General features: G+C 37.3%; 1 protein-coding gene across 8 annotated transcripts in view; it reads left to right on the top strand.

Moving 5' to 3' along the window:
• Positions 1–21,123, top strand: part of NEBL (nebulette) — a 451,526-nt gene that overhangs the window by 329,005 nt on the left and 101,398 nt on the right. For 5 of the 8 annotated variants that reach the window (XM_066384597.1, XM_066384603.1, XM_066384601.1 and 2 more), the window contains exons 5-7: positions 5,360–5,470; positions 14,100–14,201; positions 15,157–15,258. The exons of 2 other annotated variants lie outside the window; for them this stretch is intronic. In XM_066384597.1, the coding sequence (XP_066240694.1) occupies positions 5,360–5,470; positions 14,100–14,201; positions 15,157–15,258 (315 nt within the window). The remainder of the gene's footprint in view (positions 1–5,359; positions 5,471–14,099; positions 14,202–15,156; positions 15,259–21,123) is intronic. One more of the 8 variants, XM_066384599.1, reaches the window with a different exon arrangement.

Raw genomic sequence — 21,123 nt, forward strand, 5'->3', positions numbered from 1 at the left:
TAGCAGAGCCAGTGACCCCTTGCTCAAGCCAGTGACTGATGGGCTCAAGCCAATGACCATGGGGTCATGTCAATGATCCCGTGCTCAAGCCAGCAACCTTGGGGTTTCAAACCTGGGTCCTCTGTGTCCCAGTCCGACAATCTATCCACTGTGCCACCGCCTGGTTAGGCCAGTGTCTTGTTTCTTAGTCACACACTGTATGGCCTCTTTTTACCATCTCTGCCTCTCTTTTTCTTATTAAACAAGTTTACTTCTTTCTTCAGAATCACTTTACTTTTAAGTGGAGGCTGCCTAGATAATTTTAAAATAGTCTGAAAATAGATTACTCTTGAAAAATACTGAGCATAGTTATCCTTTGCAGAACCTCTTTAAGTCCTTCATCATTAGCAATTTAAGTGTCCACTGTGTATCCAACTTGGCAGGAAGCTAAGTTAAGCTGTGCAACATGAGGCTAAAAATACATGATGTTAAAGGACCATGACGAATATGCCCTCCCTTTTTCTTTGCAGCCCACATCTGGTTATCTAGTCACTTGCTGATAATATGGACTACTTTATAAAACAAATAATTATAACACAACACTTGATATGTGTGACAAGCAACAATTAAGCAATAAAAAAAGAAAAGAAAAAATCTATTTATATTTTTAAAATTAAGAAGGTAATATTTTTCAGATATTTACATCTTTATTGCTTTGGGAATGCACAATTTTTCTCACCTTTAATAGCATACATATATTTATACCACACAAATAGGTGCAACAGAAAACCTAATGTGAAAAATAATCAATCCATGCAGTATATTTTGGACTATTCTTTTTGCCAGGATAGGTCATCACTAGCATTGTCACTGTGTGGCCCTGCTGCAGGATGTGCCCCTGGGAGAGAGTTGGTGCCCCTAAGGAGCAGCGCTGCCCAGTGTTGTGATCAGTCACTGACCTTGTTGATAAGGAAAAACCTGAACAAAGTATCTGTTTCAAAGATTTATGAACAGCTAGTGCTTGACTTACGACCATGATTGGTTCCGACAGACTGGTCGTAACATGATTTGGTCGTAAGTTGGGTAGGCTATATGTACAGTACTGTGAAATCATGTTATAAAAATCTTTAAGTCATATTTTATCATAATTTTCTTTCATTATTGTTATATATCCTAATTTTCTTTGTTCATTTTATGCCATTTGTATCATCTCTACATCATTTTGTTTCTTATTTTTACATTCGTCAGGTTTAAGGAAAACACTGCATTACCAGTACAACTGGTTTAATATTTGCAAAGACAATTTCCTCTTGGTAGACATCTTGGGAGGGGTTTGATGAAAAATATCCAAGACACAAAACACAAATTGCTGTACCGAGTCTGGGATATCAGTTGAAATGGTGCACGTGGAGATGGTAGTGCTGCTGGAAGCTGATCCGCACTGTCGTATGCCCAGCTGGGCAATGCTTGCGCTGCCAGATGTAGAGCAGTTGTGGCAAGCGATTGTGGTTGTAAAGTTGAATGGTCGTAAGTTGCATCGGTTGTAAGTCGATCAATATTTGTAATCATAATAACATTTCTTTAGACTTACGTACATCAATTTTATTATTGTTAAAATTGCAATCCCTCAAGTTGACCTGGTAAGACAGTCAAGAAAGTAAAACTGTTTGACAGTGTTTGTAATAATTAAACTAACCTTTGACTGTGTCCAAATAGTATCAGATTTGTGCTAACCTAAATCAGAGTATTAGCCAAATCTAAAATTTAACGGCATTCTGGGTTCTAATGAAAAATTTCCTAAACTTTTGACACTGGAAAGAAACATTATTTTAAAATCAATTTGCAGACATTCTCAGTTGCTTACATTCTAGCTAGAGTGATCAAATGAAGTGAGCTAGATCAATACTCCTTACAGAAAATGACTAACAGAAAGAAATGCCTTTAAAAGATGAGAGAGAGATGTGGAGATTTTTAGGAAGTCATTTTATTAGATATTCTTCATTAAAAATTCTATGAACAGAGATCACAAAGGAAGCTTCTGAAGATGGATGGATTGTGCGATGCAGTAGTGAAACCCTGCTCCCCACGGCTGTTGTAGGCAGAGGTAAATAATCCCTTATCAGAGCAGTAATGCAGGCTGCTCAGGCATCTGCAGTGAGGAGGTGATGAGAGCCTGCGTTGTTACTTACAGTGGGCACAGGGTCCTGTTTTGGGGCATTAGAGGCATCTATGCTGTTGATTAGATGTACATTTACCTATGCAATAGTTATAAACTGTACAGTTATACTGTACGTTAGAAATTTAGGCACACCAGGCCTGACCTGTGGTGGCGCAGTGGATAAAGCGTCGACCTGGAAATGCTGAGGTTGCCAGTTCGAAACCCTGGGCTTGCCTGGTCAAGGCACAAATGGGAGTTGATGCTTCCAGCTCCTCCCCCCCTTCTCTCTCTCTGTCTCTCCTCTCTCTCTCTCTCTCTGTTTCTCCCTCTCCTCTCTAAAATGAATTAAAAAAAATTAAAAAAAAGAAATATAGGCACATCTTATATATCTATCTATACATGAGATATAAAGATATACTATATAATCAAATATGTAAGATAAATATATATTACTTATATGAGCATGTTTATATATAAAGTATATTAGACTATCTCAAGCATCCTCCACTGATTATGTGTCCAGAACCATAGCAACCTTGATTCTCAGGGTATGAAAAAACAAAAGGAAATGCTATACAATAACAACAAATCCTAGGAAATCAAATTTATCAGGAAATTTATTAGCTTGACACAATTTCCCATTAACTATTTTAAGGATGAAAATCAATATGATAAATTAAAGTTCAGCTGTCTCTAATTTGATGTGATCTTAATTCTGAAGTGATGCTTAGTAGCAGCTATAAATGAAATGACTATTTTAGTGCTGCAAATAGAAAATTACATAGCCTTTTAAATAAAGACTGCTTTTTAAAATCATGTTTGATGACTCACCATTTCTATGATAACCCACAAAATTATCAGCTGCATTGGATATGTTTATAAAGTCATAAGTATGACAGTCGGTCTAAGATCCAAAATATACCAGGCATCCAGCAAAAAGGAGACAGGCACATCTAAGCTCTTTTTATTTAAATAGAAGGAACGTATCTCAGAGAACTTTTTTCCTGGCTTAATAGACTTGGCCACCCATTAAACTCCTCCTCCCTCCCCCAAAAGATATAATATAGAATGTAACAGAACTGAGTAATGGACTTTCTCAGCTCAACTAGAGGTTCTTAATAGGTTTCCTGTTTAACATAATTAATTGGTGAAAAATGTAAAGATATGTTCATCAGAATTAGGTATCCTGATGGATTAAATCACTGGACAGACTCTAACAAGATGAATTATCCCTGGGCTAACGTGAGGTGCTGTCTGTGAGCCTTAGTAATCAACCGAATATGCAGGATTGTATGTGGAAATAAGGCTGCGCAGGACTGAACAAGAATTAAGGGAGCTGGTTGACAGAAATCTCAACATAACCGTCAAAAGGAAATAGTGTGATCTATGAATGCATTAATCACATATAGCACATGAGAGATAGGTAGTCTTTATTAAATTTAATAATTCTAATTAGGATAGGTCAGACCATATCTGGAAAATTGTGGGCAGCTTAAGAAAGAGATGGATAGATTGGAATTTGTGCTGAGGAGTGTATTTAGGGGGTGTGGGGCTCAGTGCTTTAACCCACACAGACAGTCTGGAAGAAAGGAAGTCCCATGTTTAAAGTTCAGTCCTGTGAATTAGACTCTGCCTGTGTGGCCAAATAGATGCTGCCATGGATAGTGCTGGGTTTCGTTGAAGGAGGAGCTTTCTACCACAGCTTTCAAAATGTAGAGACTGTGCAGCCCCAGATTCAGTTCTCTTTTATGAGTCCTCAAGAAAACTCAGCAGAGGAAGTAGAGAAGGGAGTTGAACATTGATAGTTATACTAGAGGGCTTTCGTTTTTGGTGGTTGTATTTGAGGATTTTATGTTTTTTAATTTTTAAAAATTAGTTTTTTAATTATAACTTTAATCCTTTAGTATTTTATCTAAGTCAAATGGGTAGTTAATTCTGATTTTTAAAGCTTATGAGAAGTTTCACTTCATGTGACTGTTAATAAACTTATTTACTAAATATTTATTGCATTTCTAGTCTTTGTCATTCACTATGATAGGCACACGATATTAAAAGATATGTTATGATACAGGCATAGCTCTCAAGGAGATCATACTGGTAAAGAGATTTTTTCTTAAGTTTAACTGTATTGTTTTTCATTGAAAATTAGATCTCTTTTTGTTCTTAGTAAACACTGTTGTTGTCTTTCTTTTCCAAGTAACTTTAATCTCTTGGGCCAAATAATTCTAACTCCATTTAATATCTTTTTATTATTAAACTTTGATCTATATTTAAAATTAATTTTGAAATAATTTATTCCTGTTTTATTCTCATTCATTCAGTTATACATTTATTTATTCACTTGAGCAAATATTTATGAGTGCTTACTTTTATTACTTGTGCCAGGCACTATTTGGGGTCCTGAGCCATCAGTAAACTAGACAGTTATGTTCTAGTAAGGGCAGACAGAAAAGAAATAATTTGCCATAAAGTACACAAAGCAAGTAAAAATTGTGAAGGGAATGGATCAGATGATGGTACAGACTGAGAGTAAGGGGATAATTTTCTGTCTTCTGGACTGTTTTTAATTTCTAGCTCTTTTGTTGAGTTTGGTTGCTTCTGCTTTTGAAATAATCATGCTCATGCCTTCTTTTCCTTCCAGTATGAACAAATTTAACCTGATGGTAATGGATGGCATTGGTGTGATGCTTCTTTCTCCAACAGAGGACAGGGCTTGACATATCTGAGACTTTTGCCTGTATTGTATTTTCTCCCAAACGCTAAGGCATTTAAATATTAGAGCTGTGTTTACATAAAATCATAATAATTAATTTAAAAATGAACAAACAATTTACTTTGAATATTTTATCATTTCCCACACTTTGTCAGTTGGTTTTCCAAGATTTAAACATTGAATGCACCTAAAAGCTCTTGAGTGTCGGAGACTTCCCAGAACTATAGCTGAGGTTTACACTAGATGAATTCATGAGTTGGGACGTCAGCCTATGGTCAAGGACTTTTGAAATAAGTAACAAAGGTTTATAATTAGGAGTCTACACTGAAGCACTAAAATAAAAGTGTTATATTTATTGTCTTATTTTAGAAGTTCAAGCAAATTTGACCATCAGTTTTGGTATTCAAATATATAAAATCCTAGCAAAACACTGAAATTTAACAGGTAAGAATTTAATATACATCTAAATGAGAGTAATGGTTTATTGTATTCTTTTTTTTTTTTTTAAGATTGCCTACAAGCAAAAACATGATGCTGCCAAAGGATTCTCAGATTACGCCCACATGAAGGAGCCACCTGAGATCAAACATGCCATGGAGGTCAACAAACGCCAGAGCAATGTAAGGAAGCCATTCCTCATGGTTTTCTGGAAAATTGGGATTAATGCACATCAAGGCTAATGAATATTGTGTTGAAATTTAAATATTATGACACTCCTATTCAAATAGAACTTTAAAATTTCTTTTATTTTTTATCTCTCCATGTTCAGTCAGAAAGACATATAAATTATTCTGTCAGCAGTTATTAAAACCTGAAATGCCTTTAAAATGTCAGGTATTTGTAGGCATTGGAAATTCTGCTTTCAACAAGACACATGGGCATCATTTGGACCTACTGGGTGATGAGCATTTCTTACAAATCCTTTGATATGATGGGAAAGCTACCATGGTTTCCCACCTAGGATCGCAGAAGAATTGGGAGCATGAGTGGTACAGGTCAGTGGCCCAGAAAAGAATCGCTCCCACATGCTAGCGAGATTGTACCCCACTGCCGTTTCTTTTGGGAGACTTGTGGTGAGCAAAGTGGCAATGTTAAGACCCATGACAAATAGGAAAGCACTAGATGTCTAATGGCTGGCTTAGAAGCAGAATCCAAGGGAGAGGAAGTGAGCCTGCAGGAAATGAATTTCTTCTTGGTTATAAGTGAGGAGGTACATCAAAGCTTTCGTGTGTTGGCTCAATTACACTACTCTCCTGGTGGCCTAGAAGAAATGTTTCTTCCTAAAATCTCAGGGGAAGCTTATTTATCTCCCCATCATGAATTCTCTGCTCTTTAGAAGGAATATAGAAATTGTTTGTCAGGTTCTTGATGGGTTAGAATCAGGATAAAGTGGCCTAGTTGCGTCAAGAAACTCCCTTTCTTTGAAAAGTATTTGAAATGTCTTTGTCATCTCACACAGGGTCTGACCCACCACTTAGTTCCCTTACTAATGGTGCTTTGCGAACCTCATGCCTCCCGAGCCCCAGCTGTGCAGAGTGTCTCTGCAGGATGGCAACGGTTATCTGCATCAAATTGCAGTAGGTCAATGCTTAAGTAAAAACTGAGTGAGCTTTTACATTTTAATCCAAATGCATAAACATGGGCCAATATCAAAGCACTTTTCTAAGATGGTTTGAGATTGATAAGAGATGAAGAAACTACATCTGTTATTACCAGTAAGGTTGTTTTAAGGGAACGCTTTATGAGAACAGTCTGCTTACAGAATAAGCATAATAATCGTAATAACGCCCTCTTTGCTGCACAGCTGTGCACTGGAACTGCGCTGAGACTTTGGTCATTTCCAGTTCTCACAAGATCCCTGTACCTATTCCCATTCTGTAGATGAGGAAAATGAGACTGAAGCGTCAAAGCCCCAAGGTTGCTCTTTCTGTTGGCCCTGCTACTTCCCTCAAAGGTCACTGGTTATTGGTCAAGATTTTAAATGAGATTTTTTAAATGGGCGCAAAATACCTTATCATCAGAATTCAGACCAGCGCCTCCAATGCACTGCAGGAAAGAAGAAGGAGGGAATTGGGGAAGGGGCTGGCATTACAAGGATCCTCAGGAGGCCCCTTTTACTCCATAATTCAATGGAATTCAAATACAGAAGTTCCTTATCATAGAACTGAGGTTATTATTTTAAGTCTGCCTTTTATTTTAAAAGGTCTTTGATTGAGGGATTGAGGGAATAGAGTATAAAGCCCTTTCCTCCATTCAATACTGTGTACTTATGGGAGACGGGTGTATTTACTTACACTCTTCTGCCTAACCAGCTCAACATTTACATGCAAAGTTTGTACATATAACAGGATTTAGAAAGTGTTTAAGGCTATTTACTCAGATTTAAAGTGAAGGGTATTTGTATTCTGTCTGGGAAGTAGTTGATATTCCTCTAGAGTCAGGGTACTTAGAATAATACATTTGTTGTCCCTACAATATGAAATTTAAAGGTAGGTCTTGAAAGCCACATGGAGAGCGCATCTATCTCATGGTTGGTTGGTGAGGCTATAGCATCTCCCCGAGAGACAAATCCCTGCCTCCTTCAGTCCAATGACACTCATTTGCAGGGAATTAGCTAACAGAATTACCCTTTCACAACATGGTATATCACTTCACACTAAGCCTATAAATAAATTAATTTAATTTAAAATCAGATGTGTTGGCACATGTGTATCTGATTTACCTAGAAACAATACAAGTCAGCATCTTTACTTACCTGTTTTATGTTTTTATCCAAATCAAATCAGCTTTTAATCAGTTAGAAAGCCTAGAAACTGAGACAGTAACAGTTCAAAGCTTTTAATTTGTGCCTTCTTTTCACTTAGACCTTTCACTAAAATATTTACCAGTGCGTCAAATGGAAGACATTTAGTTCCAGAACTTTCCTCTCCTTTCTGCCTTTAGAGATGTGAATAGCAGAAAAGGATGGAGAAAGGCTGCTTTGTGACTGGCTAACTGAATTTTTACTTCTGAATAACAGAGTTCCAACAGAAAGAGTATTTGGGGTGCAGTTAGTTTTTTTTAATCACCTCCAAATTAAATGATCATGAAATAAGGAAATAATATTTCTGGTTCTGACTAGTGGCTCAGTGTGTAGAGCATTGGCCAGGCGTGTGGACGTCCTAAATTCAATTCCTGGTCAGGGCACACAGGAGAAGTGACCATCTTCTTTTCCACTCCCTTTCATTCCCTCTTTCTCTCCTGCAACCAGTGGCTCGATTGGTTGGAGAGTGGCCCTGGGCACTGAGGATAGCACTGTTGGAGTGCCTCAGCATCAGGTGCTAAAAATAGCTTGGTACATGAGCATTGGCCCCAGATGGGGGTTGCTGGGTGGATCTCGGTCAGGGCACATGCAGGAGTATACCTAGCTCCCCTCCTCTTATCTAAAAAAATAAAATAAAAAGAAATATTTCTCAGAATATCCTCCACTGTAGCCTATAATAGAAAAGGAATTTGGAGTTACATCAGAGTTAAAATGTTTGTTTTGCCACATGTCTGCATGATCTTGGGCAAGTTACTAATATCTCCAAATCTCAGTTTTCTCATCTTAAAAACAGGGCATTAGGGCTGTCTCATTAGGGCTGCAAGTGTTCAATGAGATGATAAATGTAAAGGGCTCTGGAAGAGCCACTTCATAAATATTAGTCCTATTCAGTTCCCCTCCAGTTTTAAAGGGTGAGTTAAGAGTATACAGCAATATCATAGGTAATTCAAAACAAACTAAAGAGGTAAGATTTCATTAAAAGTCTAAATCAATATGAAATTTATATTAAGCATTTAGGTCAGAAGGGCATATTCAAAAGGTTCTTGAACTTATATAACTAACTTACTTTGTTAATACTATGTAATAAAAAAATGATTAAAAAGAGCCAATTTAAATCCTTTTATATCTTAAGGGATGTACCCCTGCCAAAGTTTTCTAATGCAATTAAAGAAACTAGAAGTTTCTATCCTGTTGCTTTTCCCTAAAGATGGGTTTGTAATAAAAACCCCAGTAACATTATTAGTTCTCATCAATCTTACTAGAGACATGAACTCTAATAGTTCTGAAGTAAGTCAAACAAATTTTAAGCTGCCATTTTAAGTTTTATAAAGTAATATGGTGTATAGAATTGTCATGAAATTGGAGTGGTAAACTTTTCCAAAATATTGTATTGATAATCAGTTCAATGTACATTAGAAAGAAGGGTTCAGCAGGGAAGCGAGATACTTGATGTTCTTTTCAAGAATGATGTATGTACTGTCTTAATGTTAATAAAAATATATCAGTAGACAAAATTTCTATTTTTCCACAAAGTGAAAAAGCTCAATGATAAGTCAGTAAAATGATAATGGAAAACATTTATGGCTCTATGTGGTTCCTTGATGTGACTTACAATAACAGGGCTTTAGGATTTAGTATTAAAAAATATATATTAGTATTTTGTTCATCTCTAAGACATAATAGTAATATCTGTTCTGCCTTTTTTCACAAGACTGTGGTGATTATAAAACTAAACCATGAATAAGAAAACTTGATCAACTCTAAAATCCTCTTATAAACAATGATAAACGGTTCTAGATACAACTTTATGTTTTACGTCATCTTTTGAGAGATTGAAAACTTCTCTGATGTACGTAGGATCCTCCATTTACTGATATGTAAATGGTTTACATTCTCATAAAAATAATATTTATAATTTAATAATTTAGTAGTTTAAAGAAAATAAAGTATGGCCAGACAGAAAAGAGCCTAAGAAAGAATTCGCAGTGCATGTGCCCCTTTGATGATGCCCAGAGGGCTCTTCCAATGTGGAAGTTGATGATGATGATGATGATATAAATATTTCTGGAGAATGACAACTGGCATTTCAAGATTGTAACTACATACAGATTATCCTACTGACTTCTGTTCCACAGACTTAAAAGACATATATCCTCTAGTTTCTTCTCACTAAGAATCGTGGTAACCATAGCCAGAGTAGCAGAGGGGATGAATGGTACCAGGCCAGCAGATTTTATTTCTTTAAGTCTGTCCGCCCCCACTGCCCTTGGCCCACAAGTGTCTGTCTGTGGCTCCCCCCTTGGCTCCCTTCCCTCAGCTCTCAGTCCTCACATCCCCAAGCACCTGAACTTCACAGTCAGGACAGTCTTGGTGGAGTTTGTGCCTTCCTCTAGTTTATTAACTCACCTAGTGAGAGATCTCGAATTACTGCTGTCTAAATGTGAAAAGCTTGCTGTAAAGTCATTGGGAATTCTTTGTCTGCCTGTGTGTCTGGATTTATATGGAAACTAATGGCATCCATTTCATATCTGTTTTCAAAATCCAGTGAATCTGTTATTGGCCAAATCTAATCCAGAAAGACACAAGGATGAGGATTCCGAATAACTAGTTCCATTGGGAAGGCGTGTGGTTAGGGTGCACTTGAGTAAAGACAATTCAACACAACAGGACCAGTACGAGGATTTAATGAATTAATGTGTATGACAGATTCAGAATGGTGCCTGGCACATGGGACATGCTGCACCAACAGGGGAATGTGCAGACGCTGCGCCTTGTGAAACAGAAGTCAAAGCTTATAAGAAAAGAGCAAACTGAGAGTCAAAGACAAAGTGAGATGAAAAAAGAAGCAGAGGGAGCAAGTGAACCTGCTGACAGAAGGAAGAAAGTCAGTGACAGATTCTGAAAGAATTCAAATCTTTATTGAAGGCAATAAGGAGCAGATTTAACACAGCAGGAAAACATGAAGTAGAGGCTGTGCTAGTCAGCCGTTCCTAGATTTAGTGAGAGAGCCCCATCTCAAGTTAGTTCCTGTAACAAATGAGGATGTATTGGTTTGCATAATTTGAAAATTCAGCTACCTTCAGGCACAGCTGGATCCAGAGGCTCCACAGGGTCCCCAAGATGCTCCATCTTCCCATCTCTTGGCTCTGCTAGCTTCTGTGACACCACTTCCACACAGACTGTGTAGTTGGTGTCAAGGGGACAGGTGGTGCTTTCAGGATTAAATCCCCTTTACAGCAGCTGATCCCACAGGAAATGCAGCAGCTTTCTTTCTCAGCCTCAGTTCCTTCACATGAGTCTGGCCCTGCTTGGGTCTATGTCTGCTCTCTTATTAACCATGGTTTCCAAAGGGCTGGGGAATCTGATTGGATAGCCTGTCACGTGGCCACTCCTGGGACCAGGAAAGGAGGCTGCATTTGATCGCCCCACCAGATCACATGGAGGGGGAAGGGGCAGTTTCCAACTAAAAAATGCTACGCAGGTTAGAAAAAAAAAGAATGAACACATGGCTACTACAAAGGAATAATTTAGGGAAATGACCCTTGTTGTCACACCACCTATGTTCAGACATTCTTGCAGGTAGTACAGAACAGGAGCTTGCTGCTCCCAATGTGTCCCTCAGCGTAAGCCTTTGTTCCTGTGGACTGTCCCCAAGCAGCAATATTCTGGAAGATCTGACTAGTGACCAGGCTCCTGTGTGTCTCTTTTGTGTGGCTCCGTGGTGTCCACTTGTTTGAATTTGCAGCTCATGTCAATCTTAATATTTGTTTTGAGTCACATATGCCGGCCTCTAATTTGCAATTTACATGGATGAGGGGGCCCTATTCAGAGTCCTGCTCCTGCTGCCTTTGTGCCGTTCACCTCTCTTCACTCTGTCATTAGTCTGAACAGCATATAATTAGGTAACCCACGTACAGCTTAGATTTCTGAAAGGTTGCAGCGCTTTTCAAAAAGTAAGGGTTTCCATTTTACCCTCATTCTTTTCTAAACAAAAAGACGTTTCCCCCTGTATGGTTTTCATATGAATATAGTACCATAGAAACAGCTAGTCTTATAGGTGGGTGATAATTTTGGTTTGTTTTCACCTGAGAGTTGGTTTTTGTTTACACCACTTGTGTTTAACTCCGTGCAGTCTGAGGCAGATTGGCCAGCATTTGTAGAGGAGTGTGTTGCTTTTTGAAACCAATAAAATTGGGTTATTTTAAATCCCTAAAGACTTAAAATTCACCCAACAATATAACTCAGTTTGCAGCTTATTTGTATGACTTTTGGTACCTACATGCACAAAACCTACCTGAAATTACTTGTTAAGGTAAAGCCTTTGGAAATAGGAACACTGAAGAAAACAGGTTCTTGTTGAAATTATGCTAATTGTATTTAAGCTGTTTAGTTGTCAGACAAGTTTATGATTATAAACACATTTGAAAAAAATAATCTTGATGTTGAGACACACACAAGCTCTTAAAAAAGTAGAAATTTTTTATTGAAAGAAAATAATATAATGTATAGGAAGCCTATTGAAGTCTTAATGCATTATCATTTCTTACACTTGGAATTATTTTTGGAAGAAGTAAAAATATACCTTTTTTTTAATTCTGCAAGGTTGAAAGGAAAATAACAAGATTTATCTATTGTTGGGTGAATGAGTTTTTAAAATTGGTATTTTTTGAGTTTGCTCACTTTTATTGTTACAAAATGGCACTGAGCAGTGCCAGGTGTATGTGGTTTGTGAAATTGCAAATTACTTTTCTGCTTTGGAAGGGCCATTGTTTTGCTAATGTTTGCTGGAGGAGAGGTTTTCATGCCAGAAAGTTTTGAGAAGAGAAGGAGAAGAGGCAGAGAGAAGCCATGTTTTTCAGGGAGAGCAGAGAGGATGCAGAGTGCTGAGAAGAAGCCATGCTGGCTGAGAAGGGAGAGGTGTGCAGATGGGGAACCAGAGGTGAGGGGCTTTGTGAGCTCCACTGAGACTGGTGGGGCCCTTGATTCTAGGAGGAACGGAGAAGATTCTCCTGGTTGTGGAACCAGAGAATGTGTCAGTGGCTTTGGGAGACCTGTGTGTTGTTCATTGGCCAGTGCGAGACTTTAATAAAGGAATTGCCCACCATTTTTTGGCTCCACTGTTTCTTTACGGTCTGCCCGAATCTAACGTGAACCTGCATGTGCATGGCCACGTCGGCCGCAACTACTGGCCATACATCTAGAATACTCCTTCATAGTGGTTTACTGGGGAATTCATCAAAATGCAGATTCTCGGGCCGAACTTACTGAAATTCCATTATAAAATTGGGTATGAACTTCAGAAATCTAAATTTTAAATTAGCTGATGCTATTGCAGGAAGTTTGCCGGCAATATTTGAAATATTTGTTTTGTACAACATGTGGTTTTATTGTGCATTTGCATAGATGTTTAGTTGCATATTTCTCTGTTCCACTTTTCTGTGACTTGCAAAAAATGATGATGAATTTCATTATTGAAACCATTATCAGCCCCTTGGCATTTTAACTTGAATATAATATTATATAATGGACAAGTTGACCAGACCCTGGTGATATTGCCAAATAGAACTGCATCTGGAAGATAGCTGATGTTCTTTCAGCTCATGACTAATCTCAAGAAATATGGATGTGGGCAGATTGCTGAGATATTGATCATTGGATATTATATCAGTTCACTTCTGGTCTTTTCTTACTGTCAGTTGATTTCATCTAAATGACCACTGTCATTTAAAGTATATCTGACAAAATTTATGTGCATTTTTCTTTTAAATTCTTTAATTTCTACACTTTGGTTCAATTATGTTGAACATGCATTTGGAAGATGAATATTTCTTAATGTAATTGCTTTTATTTGGGAGGATCAAGACGTGGCAATGATATTTACTAGATAATAACACTATCAGTATCCATGAAGAGGATTTCCAGATGTGGGCATTTGAAGAGTCCATTCAGAAAAGGGGAAGCAGGGCATGGTTGGGAGTGTGGAAGCTAGAGTTACAGAGGTTCTCACACCCTCACCCTGGAGGTGATTTCCGGTATTACTGTGGTGGGCTTAGCCTGCATCCACTGGGCTGGAGGCTGTCGAGGGGCATCTGAAAGCCCTCGGAGAGGATTTTATTAATGTGAATGTTCATATACACACTTGCACACAATGACATGCTTATGAGGGTGGCGTAAATCAAATCCTATAAGATTGGTTTTGTGCTAAGGTCTTGGGCTCGTATTTCTTATGTTGTATGAATTCAGTTCATATATAATAATGTTAGTGAGGCATAGGTATAGTAAAAAGAAAATATAGCTATCCAAATAAATGTGCTCTGCAAAACTTATGGCCATTTGGCTCTCTAAGGTGATTGTGACAAGGATAAATAATGTTATGAACATTAAGGCTAATGACAATATGAAACTGCTAATTTCCTTTTTTTAATCAAAACTGTCTCTCTCATCAGATTTCTTATAGAAAAGATATGCAGGATACCCACGTGTATAGTGCAGTTCTCGACAGGCCAGACATCAAGATGGCTACGCAGATATCCAAGATCATAAGCAATGTAATCATTCTTTCTTATCTTGAGCAGAAATGATTTCTTGTATTTTCTGGAATAAAACATGGCTTGGTAGTTGGATCGTTAATTTAATGAGTGAAACTAATCATCTCAATTTTAAAATCTGAATTATTTCAATTTTTTAATATCTGAATTATCCATTTAACTAGGTAAATGATTAGGTATATACAGAAGCTAGAAGCTGCCCAAACTCGACTTGACTATGACTGGCATTATTATACTTTTAGATCAGTAAATACTATTCTGGTATAAGATAACATTCCAGTGTCCCAGCTTGAAAGTCAAGGTTGTCATATTATCTGGTCCTATATTATCTCTACCTCACCCAGTCCAGAAAAACTTCACTTGTTCTTACTTTGATGCTGTTAATTGTGCAGATTCTATTCTGCCAACATTTACCTTTGTGTGTTTCCTACACATTATAGCTGTTCATCATTTTTTTTTGAATATACCTAAGACCTGGTTAAAAATGATATCTTAACTTGAACCAGATATTTAAGTAACATAGGCTATATGTACCTTAAAAATTAATAATTGATAATTATTTTCTAACTTCAACTGCATGTTAATCAAATAGGGGTTCCTGAGATTAAACAAAGCCATAAAAGCTATCTGTATGCAGAAGGCAAAGTCTCAGTTATCCAGAAATTTCTGAATTTTTTTCAGTATTTATATATCAACACAATGATGATAATGATTATATACATGACTCAAAATTAGTAATTATTCTATTATAAAAATGTTGAGTTTATTTAAATAGCCATATTATAAAATCAATTGCTGCTTTAGCAGTCAGCATTTTAATATCAATATTTGGTGAGTTGTAAGAAATATTTTTTTTATGGACTGAGGGTCTTTTATATTTTAGTTTGGTTAATTTCAATATACTTTTTCACTGGAAAGTAGAAATATTTAACATTCTCTCACTTATTCATTTTAGGCAGAATACAAGAAAGGGCAAGGAGCAATGAATAAAGAGCCTGCTGTAATTGGAAGACCAGATTTTGAACATGCCGTTGAAGCTTCTAAACTTTCTAGTCAAGTAAGACTCGAGTGATGATTCCACAATAATTTTATTCAGAGATTTTATTTCTATCAGCACAGGAAAATGTTTCTTTTTAGATATCTTTAATTGCAAGAATATGAAAAGATAATGTTTCTGAAACCATTTCAGATAAGATTGCAATAATTGTAAATTCCAGTAAGAAAAAAATAAGTCCAATTTAAGCATAAAATGAAGTTTTATTCTTTTCTCAGCTCAAATCCTAACCCTTTTTGAAGAGTTTAGCCATATTATCACATTTTTCAGGATTTCTAGAATTTAGCAGTCATTTTATTAAATAATGAGATTTCTATTTGTAAACACATACACACACTTTAGTAATAAAAATATTAATATTTTTATTTTTAAATGCTTTAGTTTAACCATGAACTAAAAAAGAATGATGAAAATGAAGACAATATTGAAATCTTATTGAAAAATATAAAACAAGATCTGAAAAAGTGTAAGGACATGGCACATTTTTGGTTAAAAGTCTCAATAGATAAAAAATTCAATTCTCTCCATATTCATATATAAATGCAATTTTAATTAGATCCCAATGAGGTGTTTTAAAAATATGTATAAAATAACCTTAGATTTTGAATGGAAAGGAAATGCTTGAGAATAGCCTTTAAAAGTATGAAAATGAAGAGCAGTGAAGGAGAACTGAACTTATGAGTCACCATAGCATAATATAAAACCATTGAAATTAAACCAATATGGGGTTGATATAGTAAGAGATAAAATAATTAGTAGGATGAAAAGGGAATCCTGAAATAGATTCCAATATGTATAAAAACTTAATATATGATAAAAGTGTTGGTTTAAGTCAGTGGGAAAAAGTTGGATTAGTTAATAAATAGTGCTGACATAACTGGTCATCCATCAGGGTCAAAATAAAATTGGACCTGAATCTTAAACTGTATAAAAAATGAATTCCAGATGGATTAACTATGAGAATGTAAACAATAAAATAACTTTAAAATCTTAAAAAAGAAAATCCAGAAAACTACACACACACACACACACACACACACATCAAATAGGGATAACAGAGTTGTTTTTAAATAAGACCAGAGATGCAGAACTATAAAAGAATATTTAGATATTCTTTATGTGAAAATTTAAAATCCATTCAATGGAAAAAGATAACATTTGCAAAGTCAACAATAATGATGTCAAATAGTAAGTTTTATACTCTTAAAGTGTTTTCAACTTTAAAAATATCCATTTTCAAGTTGCAAAGTCCTAACTGGATTTCATAATGAAGAGATAAAAAAGAATAAAGCTATAAAATGTAACTGAAGAACATGAAATGATAGAGTTTATATGGAAAAGAAAGTATCTGAGAATAGTTTTTTAAATATAAAAAGAAGAGAAATGGTCTGCAGATATTTGGGAAAATATTTGTAATGGATGTAATAACCTTTTAATATCTAGAATATACAAAAGTTCTTCTCTTTTATAAAGAAAAGGGCTATCCATCCAGTTGAAAAATGATCAAAGGAGGTAAATAATCAGTTCACAGAAAAATAAATATACAATAAACATTTAAAAAGATGCTCATATTTATTTGTAGAACAGGAAATGCAATAAAGTAAAAACAAAGTATTATTTACACCCATCTCAATCTGTGAGTGTGGAGAGGACATCAGCAAGTATGGTGGGATTAGAAATATTTGTGTAGGAAGTTGATTTCAGCTAAATTGGAGTTTGAAGCTGTGTTCAGGGGAAGACCCCAGATAAAGTTGGGCATGTGAATGACAGAGGAGAGAGGTCTGATGCCAGAAGCAGGTGACCTAGCAAGGAGATGCTTGTCATAAATGCATGTGGGAATTTGGGAAGAGTTGAGGTGTTGTTTGATAATAAATCCATGGTGTTTTATTCACTTGGACTATAGGCTATACAGATTGGAGTAGGAATAACATGTTCTAAAAAAAAGTGATTTTAAACTTATGATAATGGGGACCTTTTGAGAGTTGAATTCATAAAAAGAGTCCCCAGTACCAAATCTCCACATTCTAACTATTGTCAGTCATATAGCCTTTACTTTCAGATAAGAAATGTGTTATCACAGACAGTTTTGAACAGAGAAGCGTTGTGAAGAAAACACTGTTTAAAGAGGGTTAGTGGAGATACGAAGATGGCAGCAGATAGACGCACAGACTCCCAGCTCACGCCACCAAACTGGATTACAAATTAATTTAGGAACAGTTAGCATGAAAACCCAACTTTGGACTACAAGAACAGGTCTCAAAAACCAAAAAGCAAGGAAGAAGCCACACCAAGCCCGGTAGGGAGTGCCAAGGTGTGGTGGGTCTCCCCTGCTTCCTGGAGCAAAGGGGGCGGGGGTGAGGCTGAGAGCCCATAAGGGCTCTCATTCCAAGGAGAAGAGCAGAAAATATCTCTCACAGCCACTTGCCTGGGGACCTGGGAGTGAGGTGTGCTGAGAGGGCTGGCTTGTCTTCCAAAAGGAAAGTGGGGAGAGAGAGACAGACGGTGATGGGCAGAGGAATCCATGGAATGACCTGAGAAGCTGACTCATCCAGTGTAGAGGCAGCCATAGCTGGGGGAGGGGTTTATCCCTCCACACAGCACTAGCCTAAAGTGGTTCTGGTTGACCCACCTCCGGAAAGCTCTCCAACTTCAATCAGCACAACAAGACACAGCTGAAAACAGGAAGTGAGGAAGAGGGGCCATAACTCAGGTCTCCATGGAGATCTGAGATACACCTCCCCCTATTGAAGCTGAGAAAGCACCCTCTGCCCGCCTGGGAGACTTCAGAGTCTCAGGTTACACCCACAGCTCCTGGATACAGTTTCAAATAAGCCCCCTGCTGAGATCAGTAAACAAGAGTACCACAGAGTTAAGAAAATTGAGAAGAAAACAAAAAGTCAAGACTTCAAAATGAGACTCAGGGACATGGACAAGAGTGTGGTGGTTACTGGGAGTGGGGAGGGGAAAAGTGGGGGGGAGAGGAGGGGCACAAAGGAAGGTGACAGAAGACTATATGACTTTGGGTGATGGGTATGCAACATAATCAAATGTCAAAATAACCTGGAGATGTTTTCTCTGAACCTATGTACCCTGATTGATTAATTTTACTCAATTAAAATTAATTAAAAAATTTAAAAAAAAGACTTCAAAGCAGCTCTACTAGAAAAGCCAAATCTGACAGCGGATTACAAACAACAGCTGATGCCAATCCAAGAAGACCTAGAAATAACACAACTGGTGCAGAAAAAGCATTTGATAAAATCCAGCACCCGTTTATGATCAAAACTCTCAGCAAAGTTGGAATACAGGGAACATACCTCAACATGATAAAGAGCATCTATGACAAATCCACAGCCAACAACATACTCAATGGGCAAAAATTAAAAGCAATCCCCTTAAGATCAGGAACAAGGCAGGGTTGCCCCCTTTCACCACTCTTATTCAACATAGTCCTGGAAGTCCTAGCAACAGCAGTCAGACAAGAAGAAGAAATAAAAGGCATCCAAATTAGAAAATAAGAATTAAAATTATTATTATTTGCAGATGATATGATACTGTATATAGAAAACCCTAAAGTCTCAGTCAAAAAACTCCTGGACCTGATAAATGAATTCAGCAAAGTGGCAGGGTATAAAATTAATACTCAGAAATCAGAGGCATTTTTATACACCAACAATGAACTGTCAGAAAGAGAAATTAAGGAAACAATCCCCTTCACTATTGCAACAACAAAAATAAAGTACCTAAGAGTATATTTAACCAAGGAGGACTTGTACTCGGAAAATTATAAAACCTTGATAAAAGAAATCAAAGAAGATACAAACAAGTAGAAGCATATACCATGTTCATAGTTAGGAAAAATAAACATCATTAAAATGTCTATATTACCCAAAGCAATTTATAAATTCAATGCAATACCAATTAAAATACCAATGACATACTTCAAAGATATAGAATACATATTCCAAAAATTTATATGGAACCAAAAAAGAACACGAATAGCCTCAGGAATCTTGAAAAAGAAGAATAAAGTAGGAGGTATCACACTTCCTGATATCAAGTTATACTACAAGGCCCTTGTATTCAAAACAGCTTGGTACTGGTATATGAACAGGCATATAGATCAATGGAACAGAACAGAAAACCCAAAATCAACCCACACCTTTATGTACAACTGATATTTGACAAAGGAGGTAAGAGCATACAATGGAGTAAAGACAGTCTCTTTAAAAAATGGTGTTGGGAAAATTGGACAGCTACCTGCAAAAAAATGAAACTAGACCACCAACTTACACCATACAGAAAAGTAAACTCAAAATGGATAAAAGACTTAAATGTAAGCCGTGAAACCATGAACATCTTAGAAGAAAACAGAGGCAGTAAGCTCTCTGACATCTCTCACAGCAATATATTTGCTGATTTATCATGGGCAAATGAAATAAAAGACAGGATAAACAAATGGGACTATATCAAACTAAAAAGCTTTTGTACAGCTAAAGACAATAAGAACAGAATAAAAAGACAAACCACACAGGCCCTGGCCTGTTGGCTCAGTGGTAGAATGTCAGCCTGGCATGCAGGAGTTCTGGGTTCGATTCCCGGCCAGGGCACCCGGGAGAAGCACCCATCTGCTTCTCCACCCTTCCCCCTCTCCTTCCTCACTGTCTCTCTCTTCCCCTCCTGCAGCCAAGGCTCCATTGGAGCAAAGTTGGCCTGGGCGCTGAGGATGGCTCTGTGGCCTGTGCCTCAGGTGCTAGAATGGCTCTGGTCGCAACAGAACGACGCCCCAGATGGGCAGAGCATCGCCCCCTGGTGGGCATGCCAGGTGGATCCTGGTCGGGTGCATGTGGGAGTCTGTCTGACTGCCTCCCCATTTCCAACTTCAGAAAAATTAAAAAAAAAAAAGAAAAAGACAAACCACACAATGGGGGAACATATTTAACAATACATCTGATAAGGGGTTAATAACCAAAATTTTAAAGAAAAACTCAACACCAGAAAGACAAACGATCCAATCAAAACATGGGCAAAAGAACTGAGGAGACACTTCTCCAAAGAGAACATACAGATGCCCAATAGACAGATGAAAAATGTTCAACATCACTAATCATTAGAGAAATGCAAATTAAAACCACAATGAGATACCACCTCATACCTGTCAGAATGACGCTCATCAACAAAACAACACAGAATAAGTGCTGGCGAGGATGTGGAGAAAAGGGAACCCTCCTGCACTGCTGGTGGGAATGCAGACTGGTGCAGCCACTGTGGAAAACAGTATGGAGATTCCTCAAAAAGTTAAAAATGGAACTGCCTTTTGACCTAGCCATCCTACTTTTAGGAATATATCCCAAGAATACCATATCACTGAATCAAAAAAAGAAATGCACCCCATGTTTATGGCAGCATTGTTCACAATAGCAAAGATCTGGAAACAGCCCAAGTGTCCGTCAGTGGACGAGTGGATTAAAAAGTAGTGGTACATATATACAATGGAATATTATGGGGCCATGAAAAAGAAGGAAATCTTACCTTTTTAGACAACATGGATGGACCTGGAAACTATTATGTTAAGTGAAATAAGCCAGGCAGAAAAAGAAAAATATCATTTGACCTCACTCATTTGAGGAATCCAATGAACAATGTGAACTGAGGAACAGAACTGAGACAGAGGCGGGATCAAGGGGAACAGAGGGAAAGGGGATAATACGATGGAATAAACCTGAAGGGGAGAGGGCGCTTTTGGGAGGGGGGCAAGGGAGACGTTGAGGGGAATAAGGTGGAGGGTGAATGCATCGTGGCAACACTAGAATCTATGTAAACACAATTAATTAAATAAAAAATAAAAGGAGGGTTAGTGTGGCAGCA

This window comes from Saccopteryx leptura, chromosome 5 (assembly GCF_036850995.1).
Source record: "Saccopteryx leptura isolate mSacLep1 chromosome 5, mSacLep1_pri_phased_curated, whole genome shotgun sequence".
Lineage (NCBI taxonomy): Eukaryota > Metazoa > Chordata > Mammalia > Chiroptera > Emballonuridae > Saccopteryx > Saccopteryx leptura.